The 17,106-nt window shown below is 40.9% G+C and overlaps 2 protein-coding genes across 3 annotated transcripts in view; both read right to left on the bottom strand.

The window, feature by feature from the left end:
* LOC144583284 (uncharacterized) overlaps positions 1-17,106 on the bottom strand; it is a 624,829-nt gene that overhangs the window by 505,661 nt on the left and 102,062 nt on the right. The window lies entirely within an intron of this gene.
* Positions 8,017-17,106, bottom strand: part of IMMP2L (inner mitochondrial membrane peptidase subunit 2) — a 659,819-nt gene continuing 650,729 nt past the window's right edge. For both annotated transcript variants that reach the window (XM_073000504.2, XM_073000506.2), the window contains one exon: positions 8,017-8,899. In XM_073000504.2, coding sequence (XP_072856605.1) covers positions 8,780-8,899 — 120 coding nt within the window. In that variant the 3' untranslated portion in view covers positions 8,017-8,779. The remainder of the gene's footprint in view (positions 8,900-17,106) is intronic.

The raw sequence follows: 17,106 nt of genomic DNA, 5'->3' as shown, positions 1-17,106 counted from the left end.
TTCAAGATGATGTGCAGTGCACTTCATGCTACTTTTGTGTTTTATGTGTGTGGATTTATCTCTTTCTGTATTATAAAGATATAAACCCTCATTTCTCTCATCCATGCAGAGGAAAATAAGAGATCGAAACATTTTTCTTCCCTTCAAGGGCAGTGTGAGTTCTCTGCTGCTCTTCGCCATGCCCTTTCATTTGCAAGGGTGAGATTTTGCATCCAACATGTACAACTACACAAAAAAAGTCTGCACAAAACTGGGGCAATTGTCCTTAGATTCATGGGAATCTAATAATTTTAAACCTTGGATTTGCTTTGGTTTTCTTCACAATCATCTGTATGTGTCTTCACAAAAAAGAAAGTATGCTAGTTTTGCACATATCTATACAAATTATAAAGACCTTGAGGATTAAAAAAACCCAGCTTCTTGTTTTGTTCTCACCTGGGATTAAGAATTTCTTGGGGCTTTCAAAATACCCATTGAGATGTCTTGTTGAGTCAAGAAAATCTAACAAGATGAGGACAATGAATTTAGTGAGCATTCTTCACAAGCACTTACTACACAGAAGATGCATATACTTCGCAGTATACTTCTAAACATGTTTACTTCAACATTAAACTTCAGTGTTTTATAAGAGACCTACTGTACTAAAAAGCAAAACCAAAGCATGCTGCTTCTATACCGCCCCATAGTGCTTCAAGCACTCTCTGAGCAGTTTACAAGTTAATTATGCAGGCTACACAGTGGCCTCCCCCCCAGCAAGCTGGGTATTCATTTTACCAACCTCGGAAGGATAGAAGGCTGAGTCAACCTTGAGCCGCTACCTGGGATTGAACCCCAGGTCGTGAGCACAGTTTTGGCTGCAGTACAGTGGTTTAACCACTGTGCCACGAGGCTCCTACTGTATAAAAACCATATAGGATTGCAGCCTTGCAGAGGATTAATTCAATTTATGGCTCAGACATGCCTTTATCTTCCTCGCACATGCCTTTATCTTCCTAAAAGACAAATTCTGTGATACACTGTATGACTAGTTAGTAAATTAAAACTCAGTTTAGGAGCAGTTGTTGTATTTGATGTAGCTGTGTTGCTTTTTTTAATCATTATTTTTAAGACATGGGTATAATAAGAGACTGTAATCAGACTTTATGCCATGAAATCAATTCTGGTTACCGAGCCCTTGCTCTCTTACTCTCTCATTAATTATTTGTTAATACAGCATGTGATTATATTAACCACATTTGCGACATCACCCTCAAAGTCGTGCTCAACATTTGTTCATTAAGAAGATACAGTGTCTCCAAAGAAGAGAAATATACATTGAGAAATTTGAGCATGACATATCCACACCATTCTAGCAACAGTTAGTAGGGATAGAATATAATGGTTGAATTACATAAGTCAAGATCAACTTCAATACTTTGATGTCCAAATTCAGAAGAACTGGAGCCTTTGTAAACCACTCCTCACCTCTAGTTAAAGTCTCCTGTTACCATTTTGAGTCATTCTAGGAGAGGTTAGGCATCCTTCAGTCTCGAAAGACTATGGTAGCGTGCTCTGTGTGGAGGACTTGGAACAGCGTCTAGTGTGGCTGAGGAGGCCAATTCGAGAGTGACAATCCCTTCCACACTGAAGACAAATCCAATCTGTCCCCTGTCCAGCTCCCTGGTTTTGCTGCTTTTGTGATTTCCTCTTTGCCTCGGCCTGCTGGGCAAGGGTCGCTTCAAATTGGGAGAGGCCACGATGCAGTGCCTGCCTCCAGGCTGAACGCTCAGATGTCAGGGTTTCCCATCTGTTGAGGTCTATTCCTAAGGCCTTCAGATCTCGCTTGCAGACGTCCTTGTATCGCAGCTGTGGTCTCCCTCTGGGGCGATTTCCCTGCACTAATTCTCCATACAGGAGGACCTTTGGAATCCGACCATCAGCCATTCTCACGACGTGCCCAAGCCAACGTAGACGTCGCTGTTTCAGCAATGTATTCATGCTGAAAATTCCAGCTCGTTCTAGGACTACTCTGTTTGGGACTTTGTCCTGCCAGGTGATGCCAAAAATCCGTCGGAGGCAACGCATATGGAACGTGTTCAGCTTCCTCTCCTGCCATGCACAAAGGGTCCAGGACTCGCTGCAGTACAGGAGTGTGCTTAGGACACAGGCTCTATAGACTTGGATCTTTGTATGTGTCGTCAGCTTCTTATTGAGCCATACTCTCTTTGTGAGTCTAAAGAACATGGTGGCTGCTTTGCCAATGCGTTTATCCAGCTCGACATCCAGAGAGAGGGTGTCAGAGATGGTTGAGCCAAGGTACACAAAGTCATGAACAACCTCCAATTCTTGTGTAGAGATGGTAATGGAAGGAGGTGAGTCCACGCCCTGGCCCATGACTTGCGTTTTCTTCAGGCTGATTGTTAGTCCAAAGTCTTGGCAGGCCTTGCTGAAACGATTCATGAGTTGTTGGAGGTCTTCAGCAGAGTGGGCAACGATGGCTGCATCATCTGCGAAGAGGAAGTCCCACATGCATTTCAGTTGGACTTTGGTCTTCGCTCTCAATCTAGAGAGATTAAAGAGTTTTCAATCTGATCTAGTCCAGAGATAGACACCTTCTGTTGCAGTTCAAAAGGCGTGCTTCAGCATGAGAGCAAAAGCGATCCCAAACAGAGTTGACACGAGGACACAGCCCTTTTTCATTCCACTTCGGATGTGAAAGGGATCTGAGTCATCAAAAACTACAGTGCCCTTCATTTCCTCATGGAAGGACCTGATGATGTTAAGGAGTCGAGGTGGACATCCAATCTTGGGAAGTATTTTAAAAAGGCCATCCCTGCTAACCAAATCAAAGGCTTTTGTGAGATCTATGAAGGCCACAAAAAGTGGCTGTCATTGTTCCTGACATTTCTCCTGCAACTGTCTGAGGGAGAATACCATGTCAGTGGTGGATCTATTAGCTTGAAATCCACACTGTGATTCTGAATAGACTCTGTGTGCAAGCACCTCATGCCTCTTCAGCAGAACACAGGCAAGCAGCTTCCCTACAATGCTGAGAATACAGATGCCACGGTAGTTATTGCAGTCACCCCTGTCTCCTTTGTTCTTATACAATGTGACGATGTTCACATCCTTCATGTCCTGTGGTACTCCACCTTCCCTCCAGCAGAGACAAAAGATTTCGTACAGTTCAGTGGTGATGATCTCCTTACAGCATTTCAGCACTTCAGCAGGGATGTTATCCTTTCCAGGTGCCTTGCCGGAGGCGAGGGAGTCCAAGGCCGCTTTTATTTCTGCTAGGGTTGGTTCGCTGTCCAGCTCTTCCAAGACAGGTAGGCACTCAATGTTATTTAATGCTTCTTCGGTTACTACATTCTCTCTGGAATATAGCTCAGAGTAGTGCTGTACCTAGCGTTCCATCTGCTGTGCTCGGTCCTGGATGAGCACACCTGTAGCAGACTTCAAGGGAGCAGATTTCTTCTGTATTGGACCTAAGGCCTGCTTGATACCGTCATACATTCCTTTGATGTTACCTGTGTCCGCTGCTAACTGTATATGAGAGCTGAGCTGGAGCCAATAGTCGTTGGAGCATCTCCTGGCAGCCTGTTGGACTTGGCTGCGAGCAGCTCGAAGAGCTTGCAAGTTGTACTCGCTAGGACAGGCTTTGTATGCTGCTAGTGCTCTTCTCTTAACCTCGATGGCTGGCATTAACTCCTCTGAATGGGCTTCGAACCAGTCAGCCACCTTTTGGGTCTTCTTGCCAAAGGTGGACAAGGCGGTGTTATAGACAGTGTTCTTGAAGTGTTCCCATCGTTCAGGTGCATTTGCAGTAGCTGGACCTGGAAGGGCTTCCTCAAGTGCTTGGGCAAATTCTTTCACTTTTCTTTGATCGCGAGTCTTGCTGATGTCAATACGTGGTCTTCCTTCCTTTTTTGTGTGATATACTCTCTTTGTTCGCAGTTTTACTCTACTACACACCAGGGAGTGATCAGTATCACAATCAGCACTCTGGTAACTGCGTGTGATCGTAATACTAGGAAGGCTGGAACGTCTAGTGAGGATTAGATCGAGCTGATGCCAATGCTTGGATCTTGGATGTCTCCAGGAAACTCTGTGTTGCAGCTTCGTGTTAAAGAATGTGTTGCTGACGCAAAGACCATAATGGCAGCAAAGCTCCAGCAAGCGCTGGCCATTTTCATTCATCTTTCCAATGCCAAAACGACCTAGACAAGTGGGCCAAGAATTATGATCAGCACCAACTCTAGCGTTAAAGTCTCCAAGAATGAACAGTGCCTCTCTTTCAGGGACTTTTTTGATAGCAGCTGCCAGATCGTCATAGAATTTGTCTTTCACTTCTGGAGTGGATGACAGTGTTGGTGCATATGCACTAATGAGGGTTACTGGTCCTGCTGATGAGTGGAGCTGCAGAGACAGGATTCTTTCACTCCCCACAGTAGGTGGAACAATGCATCTCAGGAGAGTACTTCTAGGAGAAGCAACCCTGAAAATAAATTCTAGAATAGGAAACATAGACATGGAAAAGACAGATCAATTGCCCTAGTGTATTTTCTGAATGGTACATAATCAATATACTTTAGATATACGAACCACACCACACTGCTGACTTAAATAATTGTTAGGAATCATGTGCATCAGAAAAATCAAATTAGAAAGGTAGACTGTAGAGTTTTATTACTGATTGTTTGGCTGTTTTCCCATCTGCCCTCAAGGAGACACTCATTAGGCCCATACGAAAGAAATCTAGTTTGGCGGCGGACGAAATTGGCAATTACAGGCCCGTCGCCAATATTTCTTTCATGAGCAAAGTGGTGGAGAGGGTGGTGGCAGACCAGCTTCAGGCACTCCTGGATGAAACAGATGCCCTGGATCCATTCCAGTCGGGCTTCAGGCCGTGCCACGGGACAGAGACGGCATTGGTCGCCCTGTATGATGACCTGTTGAGGGAGGCCGACAGGGGCAGAACGTCTCTGCTGGTCCTCCTCGATATTTCGGCGGCCTTTGATACCGTCGACCACGGTATCCTCCTGGGGAGGCTCTCCGAGTTGGGAATCGGTGGCCTGGCGTTAGCCTGGCTCCGTTCCTTCTTGGAGGACCGCCCCCAGAGAGTTCAGCTTGGGGAGACTGTCTCGGCCCCGTGGAACTCCAACTGTGGGGTTCCACAGGGGTCGATTATCTCCCCAATGCTATTTAACATCTATATGAGGCCGCTAGCGGGGGTCATCAGGGGGTGTGGAGCGCTGTGTCATCAGTATGCTGATGACACCCAGCTCTACATCTCCTTTTTACCAACTGCAGGTGATGCCGTCCTGTCCCTTCAGCGTTGCCTGGGGACTTTACTGGAATGGATGCAGGAAAATGGCCTGCGGCTGAACCCGGACAAGACGGAAGTCCTGAGGGTGGGCCCCCCCGTGGTTGGTGGCTTGGTTGGCTCTCTCTCGTTTGGGGGGGCCACCCTGGCTCCGGTGAGTGGGGTCCGCAGCTTGGGCATACATTTGGACCCGACGCTCACCATGGAAACACAGGTGGCGTCGGTTGTCCGCTCCGCCTTTTTCCACCTTTGGCGGATTGCCCGGCTGCGGCCCTATCTTGACTCGGGGGTGCTCACCACCTTAGTACACGCGCTCGTAATCTCAAGATGAGATCACTGCAATGCGCTCTACGTGGGGCTACCTTTGAGGCTGATACGGAAACTCCAGATGGTGCAGAATGCAGCAGCCAGACTCCTTACCGGAGGGAGAAAATTCCATCACATTTCTCCTATCCTGGCTAGACTGCATTGGCTGCCCATTCGTTTCCGTATTGACTTCAAAGTTTTAATGCTCACTTATAAGGCCCTGAACGGTTTGGGACCTCGATACTTGGCGGAACGCCTTCACCCACCAAGTTCTACCCGGACCACCCGCGCGACCCAGGAGGTGAGGCTGAGGAGCCTGACGCCGAGGGAGGCCCGGAGGGAGAAGACACGAAACCGGGCCTTCTCGGCGGTGGCTCCTCGCCTTTGGAACAATCTCCCTCCTGAGATTCGCGCGGCCCCTACGCTGGGTACATTCACAACTCAACTAAAAACATGGCTCTATGTCAAGGCCTTCCCTCCTGCCAGCACCTAATCTAACTTAATTTATTTTTCTCTTCTTTATCTATTTATTATTTGCAATTATTTATGATTTTTGTCATTTTCAGTTAATTGATTTTTAATTTATTTTATTATAATTGTATATATGTTCCTGTTAGCCGCTCAGAGTGGTATAGATTTACCAGATGAGCGGGATATAAATCAAATAAATAAATAAATAAATAAATAAATTCTATAGTATACTGCAGGCTTACAGACAAAAGGCATGGGAATGCACTTCCAGATTCACCTTTCTACACAAAACACACTACTATGATTCAAAAAAAGGAAAAATGTAAGAAAGAAGCATAGCTTGAGTGCCTTGAAAAATGATTTCATTTTCCCCCACATCAGAATTTTTTAAACCTCAAATTTCTTATACATCAGATTTGAAGACAGGTATAAATTTTGGTTAATTATTCAAAAGTAAACTGAAATGAAATTCCCCCCAACTGTATCAGCTAACGTTGGCTGAATCCTGTTGCTGTGATTTATGCTGTGTAAGGCTGGTGACATCAGCAGTAGTGGTGATTTTTTTTTAAAAAAAATAACCATTTCCAACATCTGTGCTGAAGTTCCTAACACCTTCCCCCATATAATCCTTTTCATCTTCAGGAATTCATGGAAGCTGTGGAATGGGAGGAGAAAGTCTTTAATTATCAAACATCATTCCCAATGACAGGTACAGCTCTTCCCAGAAGATAAAGGACCACATATACTGCACTATGGCCATTTACAGAAAAAAGAGGTGGTGATGTCAATTCAACATCAACATGGTTGAATATATAGGGATTCCAGCCCAGATTTTTAACAGCTCAAGCAATCAAAACTTTGCATTTGGCTAAATGTTTTCTCCTCTATCTAGTCCATTAAAAAAAAAACCTTTCATCCCTATCATCCTAAACATGAAGAAATGTGCAATATTTTGTCCGTTGTTATAAAATGGAAAAAAAAATGCCCACATCCGTAGATTTCAAATATCTTCATTCCATACTTATCAAATCTAAAGGAATTGTTGCCTAGGTGGTCATTGTACATTACTTCTCATTAAAAGACTCATCCACTATGGGTTTTATATGACACTAGGGCCATGAGAGGGGAGAGGGAGAATGTGTCCAAAATTGGGCATCAGAGAGGATCTGGAAAGTTTGTATTACTAGGTCAGATCAAATAGAGGAATCATAACAGATAAAACATTTTCTGACTACATCATCAAACGCAAAAGCTGTCTTGGGTGCAGTTGCTTTTCCGTAGCTGTTTCCTGCACATGCTCAGTTACTACTTTGGAACTTTTCACTTGGAGCTGTAGAAGAATAGCCTGTTTTATTATTTGGTGAGACTCATTATACATATATACCCTCTGTGTATCAGTCATTCTCCTGCTTTCAAAAGCAATAACGTTTATTGTTAGATTACTAAAATTCATTCTGTGTTTTGTTTTGCAATGTTCAGCCAGTTAGGGCTTTCCTCTCAGAAGATATGAATAAGATTACAAACATCTCATACTGTACATGCTATGTGCCTTTTCAGTAAAGCAAATATATGAGCAGATCCATAGATCTAAAACTGATGTCTGATAGTAAACAGATTAGGAATAAGTGAACATCTGTCATATTTATTATTAGAATGTGATGTTTCACTTTGTGTATTAAGAAAAAGTATTTATAGAATTAAAGAAGCTTTTCACACATCATCAAAGAAATAGAGCAATTATTATCAGCTTTGATTATACTTAACCACTGATTAAAGTGACTATTAGAGACATGCTGTAGGGTGTGTTTCAAATTGAAATGCATTTATTCTATTAGTAACTCAAAATATCAGAAGTATGAATATGTAACATTAATTAATACTTTATTTAATTATGAAATCAACAATACTTAAGGAAAGGGATAGCAATTAAGGAATATTGTTTTTAAAATTTTATTTTTGAAAGACAGATTATACAACACATTTTCTTGGAGTAGAAATATTACTCATTCAGTGTACAATATATGTCCAAACACTAGCAATACTATTCATTCAATGGAATCAATGATTGGCTGAAACCCTGTTACCTAGTTTCATGCTGGCACAGCATGAACATCATAAATCTGGGAGGCAAATTTCCCCAAATTTTCAGTTGAATGCTGAATTGTATGATGCAGCATACAATTGATAATATCTATAGTGATTTCTTAAACAGGGGCGATTTGCTTCCAAAAGTTTTGTGATTTGAATAGCTCTGCAAGAGGATTTTGGCCATAATTTTGGAATCCTAAATAAAGTATTATTCTCCTCCAGTAGGGAGATTGGATTACACAGCAAATGTCACATTTTCACAATCAAATATGAACTTGACATACTGGTGAAAAACCATTTCTCTATTGGGAAAATATTTAAAATATGTAAAGGGGAAAATACATATTTCATATCAATCAAGGAACTGGGATAGATAAAAGACTCAGCTACAATACAGCTTCTAGGAAGATGAGCTTTCAAAATCAAGACAAATTGATCCACCATGTGATTTTTAAAAATCCATTTGGATTTACAATAATGAAAAAGATATCTTGCTTGCATCAACTCTGTACAGTTGGCAGTCCTTTATTAGCTGAGGAATGTTTCCACCCCTTACCTACATGCAAAACCCTAGATATGGCAGCCTGTTTTCTATCCAGGTACAATAGGTCATTCCTCCTTATTCCAGAGAGGGTGGCGTTCTGGAGGAAGCTCAGGCTGCAACTTCTGCCAGCGCCCTGGAGGCCAGAGTATATGCGTAGCACGGGCATGTAAAAGTCCAAGAGAGACCTGAAAAGATAATCAAGACAGAATGTAATAAAATGCGAGAAGAAAAGGCTTAGGGAGAGGATGGCAGATGACATATTAGAAATGTGTGAACTAATGATACCCACTGAGATGCAGCACTGCATTAGCAGTTGGGATTAAATCCCCACCCCCCTTAGCGGTAAATTCATTTTAGACAACCTCTTCCCTGTTCAGCGTTGAAATAAAAAGAAGCTTCTCAAACCACAGTGAGGCTAAAGGACTGTGATTATGATACGGAAGGTGAAACAGAAATAAAAAAGCAAACTGTATAAAATTTTAACGGCTAACTCCATATAAAAATTGACTACTTAAATAAAACACCATAAAAGATGATGACTTGAAACAGTCCCTTCAGAGACTTGTGGGACAAAGACCTATGTGCACTATAGTGTTTTGCATAAAGACCTTTTGCATGTACAGGATCAGCCATCACTTTCAAGTAAGGAGCCATTTTTTTGCATGCAAAGCAAAGCACGCAGAGACCAGCCTCTGTCTAAATGATCACAGCATTCTTATTAGAGTGTATGTCATGTGCTCACATCCATAGCTCTGTCCTTGCAACAACCTATATACACTTCTCCCTTCAACAACACTGAAATTAGGGGCACTGGACCCCCATGTAGTTCAAAATCTGTATATAACTCTTATGCCCCCCCCCAAAGTGACTACAAAGGATACACAGTTGATTCACAGACATACACAGAGAGAGAACGGATGAGTTTACTCTATTAACTGTATGTACTGGATGATGTGTGATCCAGACATCTTGGTTTGTGGGGTCCAAGTAATAGGAATAGCAATTTTGTTGGGAAAAAGTCTCATTGCCACAAACTATAAATTGGCCTCTTCATATAAAGCAAACAACATTTGGAGCATGTTAGAGTCTTTGTTCCTCCTCTTACCATCACCTATGCTTTTTTGAAATACAAAAGTTAAATGCTAGTTCTACACCATTTTCTTTTGGAAGAACTATTATTGGCAAATCTTCACTTCATTTTCCACAGAGAATGCATTCGTTACATTGCCTATTATTCCACAGTCAGAAATAATTTCAATCAAGTCATGCTGGAGATTGAAGTAGATTATTCTTGTGATTTTTGTCCCTTTTGCATGTGCTTTTCAGATGATACTCACTCTCTGAGCAAACATGATGCCTGTGGATATTATAGCTAGCACTCACGTGCATCTGCTAAGAAACTTCCAATTCTAACCCATCCTATATTTAGCTGCTTCAATGACAATATAAATATTGGCTTTAGCAATACTTCTCTAACTAGCTGAAGTGTGCCATTCCACAAATTGCTTTTATTTTTAAAGGAAGAAAACATTTATAGTTTGCAGTGGAACTGCCTGCCTCCAAGAAGGCTAAATATTGTGTTAATACAAGGGTCACCAGCTAGCAATGTTTCCAAATGTGGAACACAATAATCTCACAGGAGGTAAATCGAACTGTGAGCAGGCCATGTTCTTTCAAGCCAGAAGTACATAAGATCTCAGTGTTGTTGCAGTCCATGGGCCTCTCATGCCCTGCTATAACCCTGAGGGGAAAATGGCTGAGAAACAATGTTTGCCATTCTTGGAAGCCTTCAGCAACAGCAATTCTCCATTTAAGCATGGTTCAGTCTCTCCTGTCAAGTCCCCAAAAGCAGTTTTCCAGAAGTAGGTAGGTAGGTAGGTAGGTAGGTAGGTAGGTAGGTAGGTAGGTAGGTAGGTAGGTAGGTAGGAAGCAAGGAAGGAAGGAAGGAAGGAAGGAAGGAAGGAAGGAAGGAAGAAAGAAAGAAAGAAAGAAAGAAAGAAAGAAAGAAAGAAAGAAAGAAAGAAAGAAAGAAAGAAAGAAAGAACCTGAAAGTGAATTCTGCTTATGAACAGCAGAAAACCTTCTTAACCAAAAAAAGCACACTCTTTTTCAATGAGAACATGATATACCTTGTTTTTAAAAAGGTTTTATTAACATAAGTCTATAATCTTATATTTGAGAACTTAAAAATCCCGCTGAGTATGAATTAATTTGTAGGCTAGATGGCAGACACGGTACCTCAATTAAGAGGTCATGTTTTAAAGTTAAACCTTTTCTATATGGCTTTAGATCAGAGGCCTCTGGCAGCCATGTGCAATTTGGGGAGAAAAAAGTGTCCAAATATTTGAGGGCTATTTTCCCATAAATGGGCTACACTGTTGAGACTGTATTTAAAAAAAACAAAAACAAAATTTAGCTATGGGCCTTCACAATTCATATTGCATGATGTAGGCCGGGAAGCCTTCAGCCATTTCCCATTCGTCAATACCATAGAGGAATTTTAAAAGCAGGCTGTTCAGATTTTTATGCAAATAGCCATCAACCACTCCCCTAGGAATATCTCTAGCTAATTCTCATGATTTAATTTCCCAGGAATCATGTGTATGCACCAATCTTTTTCTCTTTTACATAATCAAATCAGTGAAGTTGAAGTGGCCTGTATCTAATTCAATATTTTGTAGCTTGATTAAACAGGTGCTGAATTACTTGAATATAATTTGGTTAGTTAACAATGCAGACTATTGATAGTGGGTCATTTCTTTTGCTGGTTTTATACATCTGTCTTCCTGAAATGTTATCACTTAGCTGGCATGGTAGATTTGGAAATGAGTACACCTATATGCTATAAAGTGATTACATCACAAACCTAAATATTCCCATTGGTTTAGGTTCCTCACAACACTGAAATATCCATATTATTTGATGACGTGAGAGCACAATAGTCCATAAGTATTGTCTAGAATAAAATACATATTCTCATGTGTGATACAGAAGATGTGATTCTTGTATATGTAGCATATATTTAACTTGCATATATTTAAAGTAGAAATTGAATAATTACTAAAGTTAATCTTAGTGCTCCTTAAAGTAAATCCACTGAAATGAATCACAATGAAGTCAGTTTTAATAAGTTCCATTCACTGCAACTGGTCTGATCTAACACTGAAATCAGAAGATGTGTCCTACTGCTTCTAGGAGCTGTTCTCTCTCTCTCCCTACTCAGCTATTAACTACTGTATATATATTTGCAGTCACTGTAGATTAGATGGCAGTGCTCTAGCCCGGCCCCCTCATTTCTGGTGTTGTCAAGTTTCCTATACAAGGGAAACAACAAGTCAGAAGAGGAAGAGCCTCTGCATTCTGTCAGAACTCTCCGTGTGAGTCTGAGCATTGGAAAACCAGCGGATGAGATTCAGGATAATCCCAACCTTCACTGCCACTGGATCAGGTTGTTAACTTCAACCTATTGAGTGTCTGGTTCAACACAAATGGCTGCAATTCAACCTAGAATCTGGAGTTTGGCCAAAGCAAATGCCATACCCTAATGACCAAAGTTCTAGACATCTCAGAGGTTTCAAAGAGCAATAGGACTATAGTGGAAGCAGGTAGACACTGTAGAAGGACACAGAAACTTTCATTATGATGGCGAAGAAACCTACTTACTCGTTTATATCTCTCTGCGTGTTTCTCAAAACATTGGTTTGGCCTTTCAGTCCACTATGTTCTAGGTTATGGTGTGGCTGGAATCCAAACTGGTGTTTCTGTTAAGAGCTTGGTACATCTGATCTGAAGACAAATTTTCTGGGAGCTAAACTAGATGAGCACATGTTGAAGAATAACCTACCTATTTTTGCTGATCAGAGCAATGTCTGAAAGTGACTTTCATTTTCCCTTTATCTCCCAGGCAAAAGAAGATGATGGCTATATGACGGTGAGAATGCAGGACAGAACTACTGTAGATCTGCTTTGAACAGGCTAAGTGGTGAACATGTAATACAACCTAAGAGTGCATTACTGGAGAAAAAATGGAAAACATGATTGTAAACTGCAAACAATGACCAGCACTCTGGTTACAACAATAATTGACTTGCAGATGGGAACCTGCTGGATCATATTAGACCTTTGAGAAAACTTATTAACAATGGATTATAATTTCTATTGTACATGCAACACAACTTTAAAGAAAAATTCAATTAACAGATTCCTTCCTTGAAAAGAAACCATAGACTGTGATAGTATATGTGTTTGCAAAGTATGAAGAAGAAAAAACAATAAAAGCATCAAGTAATGACAGATTGGCTCAATTATTAATAAAGAAGCTGAGAACAAGTAGTTAGGCATTCCTAAGAATAATTTTTGTCCTATAAGCATTTAACTAGCAGTCTGACTATAGCAATAACAAATCAGGTTACACATGAAAACCTGACTGGTCCAATTAGAACATTTGGAATTTGGGTGGATCTACAAATACGGAGTACACTTGCTGAGGACCAGGTGTGTGAATTTTATTACCAGATCTAAATGAAAACATGTGAACAGAAAAAGGCAACACAATGTCTTCCAGACCTTGAAAGCCTGATCATTGCTCATACCAAATGCTGTTCTGTGCCATCAAGTCAGAATTGATTTATAGTGACTCTAACAAGGCTTTCAAGGTGAATGAGATATTTAAGGAGTACCTTTGCCAGTTCTACAGACGTCTGTGAGCTTCCATGGTCAAACAAGGATTGGAACTCAGGCCTCCTAAGTCCTTGGCCGTCACTCTATCCAACACGTCACCCTGGTACCATATAAAATACTACACAAAATTAATTTGCCATGTTGCTAGAACTGGATTGCTCACTTTGGTGTCATCCAGATATGTTTAATTACAAATCCCATCAACCCCTCCAGTCAGCATTGTCAAAAGTTAAGCTACACACACACCACTCATTTCTCCTGTACCCATTACCACAGTAAGTCAAGCAATTTCAGAATCAAAAACGGTGGTAACTTCTCATACTTTTTGTGTGTGTAAAAATAAGAAGCAAATCTTCTGATCTCTTCTAGTTCACATCAAACACAGTTTGAATTAAAAATAAATACTGAGTTGCTTTAAAAATTAAACAAGGTTTTATTTATCATGATGAATGACTTCTTTTTTATCATTATTTTTGCTAGATGCTACAGAATTTAACAACAGACCACAGAATAGCAGCATTCCGACAGATGTATTTTTCCTCTTACTTCATTACATGCTTAAATAACAGGAGCAAAATGTGCTGAAACTCTTAGGCCATGGTTGGGAAAATGAAGGCTCCTACTATTTCAGGAGTCTCCTTGGAGTAATATAATACTTAACAAAGCTGAATATAGTTATATTTTACTCTGACTAAGGTTTCCTATGGAATATTTTGCTAAGACTCAAAATAGAAGATACAGTCATGGCCAAAAATATTGGCACCCTTGCAATTCTGTCAGAAAATGCAACCCTTCTCTCAGAAAATTGTTGCAGTTGCAAATGTTTTGGTACTCACATGTTCATTACTTTGGTTTCCGTTGGAACAAAACACACACACACACACACACACACACACACAAAAAAAGCCGCTCAGAGACCTTTGGGTAGTGTGGGCGGCATACAAGTTAAACAAACAAACAAACAAACAAACAAACAAACAAACAAATAAATAAATAAATAAATAAATAAAATCAGAGAAGAAAACTCAAATCTGATACAATCCCACACAGAAACCCAAAAATGCACTGGCCAAAATTATTGGCACCTTTAACTTAATATTTGGTAGCATCCTCTTTGGAAAAAATAACTGAAACCAATTGCTTCCTGTAACCATGAATGAGTTCCTTACACCTCTCTACTGAAATTTTGGACCACTCTTCTTTTGCATTTGTTTATTAAAAGGGTCTGTTCAGACCTATGTTTTGAAACCTGAGTCCGCACTATGGCAGGACCCACTTTGCCAAAGGATTGGCAACAATGATTACATTCAATAAAGTGTGGCCCATGTTTAATCCATAATTTCTGGTCTCGCATCTTTATTCCGGGGTAAGGGGGCAATCAAGATGCACAAACAGAAATGGGCATGAACTGCTGGTTTGGTGGTTTGTGCTGGTTTGTTTATCATCTGAACACATGTTTGGCGCTTCCAAACCCCACTTCCTCCAATGGGTGCCCACTCAGAGGCAGCACCTGAAGGAAGTGCGGCAGGAAATCCAGGTCACTGCCTCCTGGTCAGCACCTGCCTGAGAAGGTGGGGCTTTGAAGTTCTGAACACCTATCTGGCCTATCTCTATTCACAAACCATCTTCAAACTGTGGTTTCAAAATCTATTTTACTAGCCCAAAACAGACCATGTTTAGTCAAACAGTGTTGTTCAGACATAGAAACAAAGCCAGAGTTGAGTACACTAAAGAAACCATGGTTGAGCACTCAATGCAATTTTATATCTCTTCCCTTACCCTGTCTTCCCATTCTTGACTTTTCCTTAATATACATTTTTCTTCTTTCTTTTCTCTTTCTCTCACATTTTGTTAACACAATTCCAGATTCTGAGATAAAACTCTTATACCATAGATATAATACAATGCACATCACCTAACTTAAAGAACCTTTTCTTTGAGTTTTGAGGTCATAGATAGTGGATGTTTTTGCACAGAGTTTCCGAGTTTTTGCAGCACAGATACTTTTATAAAAGAAAGATCCCGGGGTTTCATTAGTATTAGAGCAGCATCTCCAATTATAGAACAAACCTAAGGTTCATTCTATCAATTACATAGTGTTAGCTTTGTGAGCAAGTACCTTAATTTTGTGCTTGAAAGCTTGCTTGCATCAGTGTTAGGAGTATGTAGATTACAGAGCAGAAAAAAGATACATAATGTACTTTTGCAAAGATTGTCAATTAGATACAATCATTGAATCAGAGTCTCCAGTTTCCAGATTATATTGGAAATCACACATTAAGTACCACTGCAAATATGTTACAATTTCAGACTTCTCCCTCTGAGTACATTTCCTGTATGACTTTATGGAGTAATTGACAAGCATTCTGGATTTTGATATACTTAGCTATAATTTTTTAAGATTTTGACAATGTCAAGGCTGAAAACTGTGAACTGAGTCCCGAATCCTTTTAAGTTCAGTAACCCTCAGCATGAAGGGTTACTGGAAGGACAGATCCTGAAGCTGAGGCTCCAATACTTTGGCCATCTCATGAGAAGAGAGGACTCCCTGGAAAAGACCTTAATGTTGGGAAAGTGTGAAGGCAAGAGGAGAAGGGGACGACAGAGGATGAGATGGTTGGACAGTGTCACCGAAGCAACAAACATGAATCTGACCCAACTCCGGGAGGCAGTGGAAGATAGGAGGACCTGGCGTGCTCTGGTCCATGGGGTCACGAAGAGTCGGACACGACTAAATGAACGAATGAACCCTCATTTAAACTGGACTTGCTCTTCTGGCCATTTCCCGTATCAACAAACCTACTACGCTACTGCTGGTACTCTTTCTAGCTTTCCTTATAGCAGCAGTGAGGAAACTTGTAGCAGGACTTCCATGAAGCCTTAGAGACCACTGGAATCCATGGGCAGCAGGAATCATGGGCAATCACAATTCAAATAATCCCCAAAGGTTTTAAACACTGCCAGAATATGCTCATCAGCATCTATGGCAATTAGTAAATCTTTAGCCCTCCAGAAGTTTTGGACTAAAATTCCCATGATCTCTTATCATTGCCTATGCTAATTAGGGCTTCTGGAAGTTGGAGGTCTAAATCACTGGAAGGCAAAAGGTTCTCTACCTACAGTTCCATGCCCCAAGGATAGAAACTACATCTCATCTGATTCCTAGCACTTAAGAAAACCTGAATAAGTATGGGAAGCAGTCACAAAGGTTCCCATAGTTGCAGCTTAGGGCAGAGAAATATCTAGGCCCTATTGTACTTCTCATGATATTACTCAGAATGTTAGAGGCCTTAGGCTAAAACAGATCCAGGTTTTAAGCAAATTTAGATCTGATGCACTGCATGGATAGGAAAGGAAAATGCTATCCCATTTCACTCTGTTGAGATATCTTATTTTGAAAAAGGCAGACTTAACTTATGAAAGATCTTAACTTATGAAAGAACACAGACACAAACTAAAACTGGTTAGCTTGATTTGTCCATCCCTGTTGAGGCAAAGCAAAGCAAAGTAAAGCAAAGCGCCCTGCTTATATACCGCCCCATAGTGCTTCAAGCACTCTCTGGGTGGTTTACAAGTTAATTATACAGGCTACACATCCCCCGCCCCCCAGCAAGCTGGGTACTCATTTTACCGACCTCAGAAGGATAGAAGTCTGAGTCAACCTTGAGCCGCTACCTGGGATTAAACCCCAGGTCGTGAGCACAGTTTTGGC

Source organism: Pogona vitticeps, chromosome 5, assembly GCF_051106095.1.
Source record: "Pogona vitticeps strain Pit_001003342236 chromosome 5, PviZW2.1, whole genome shotgun sequence".
Taxonomy (NCBI): Eukaryota; Metazoa; Chordata; class Lepidosauria; order Squamata; family Agamidae; genus Pogona; species Pogona vitticeps.
Note: the sequence above shows the minus strand (reverse complement) of the source record. Positions and strands in the feature narration are given on the sequence as shown.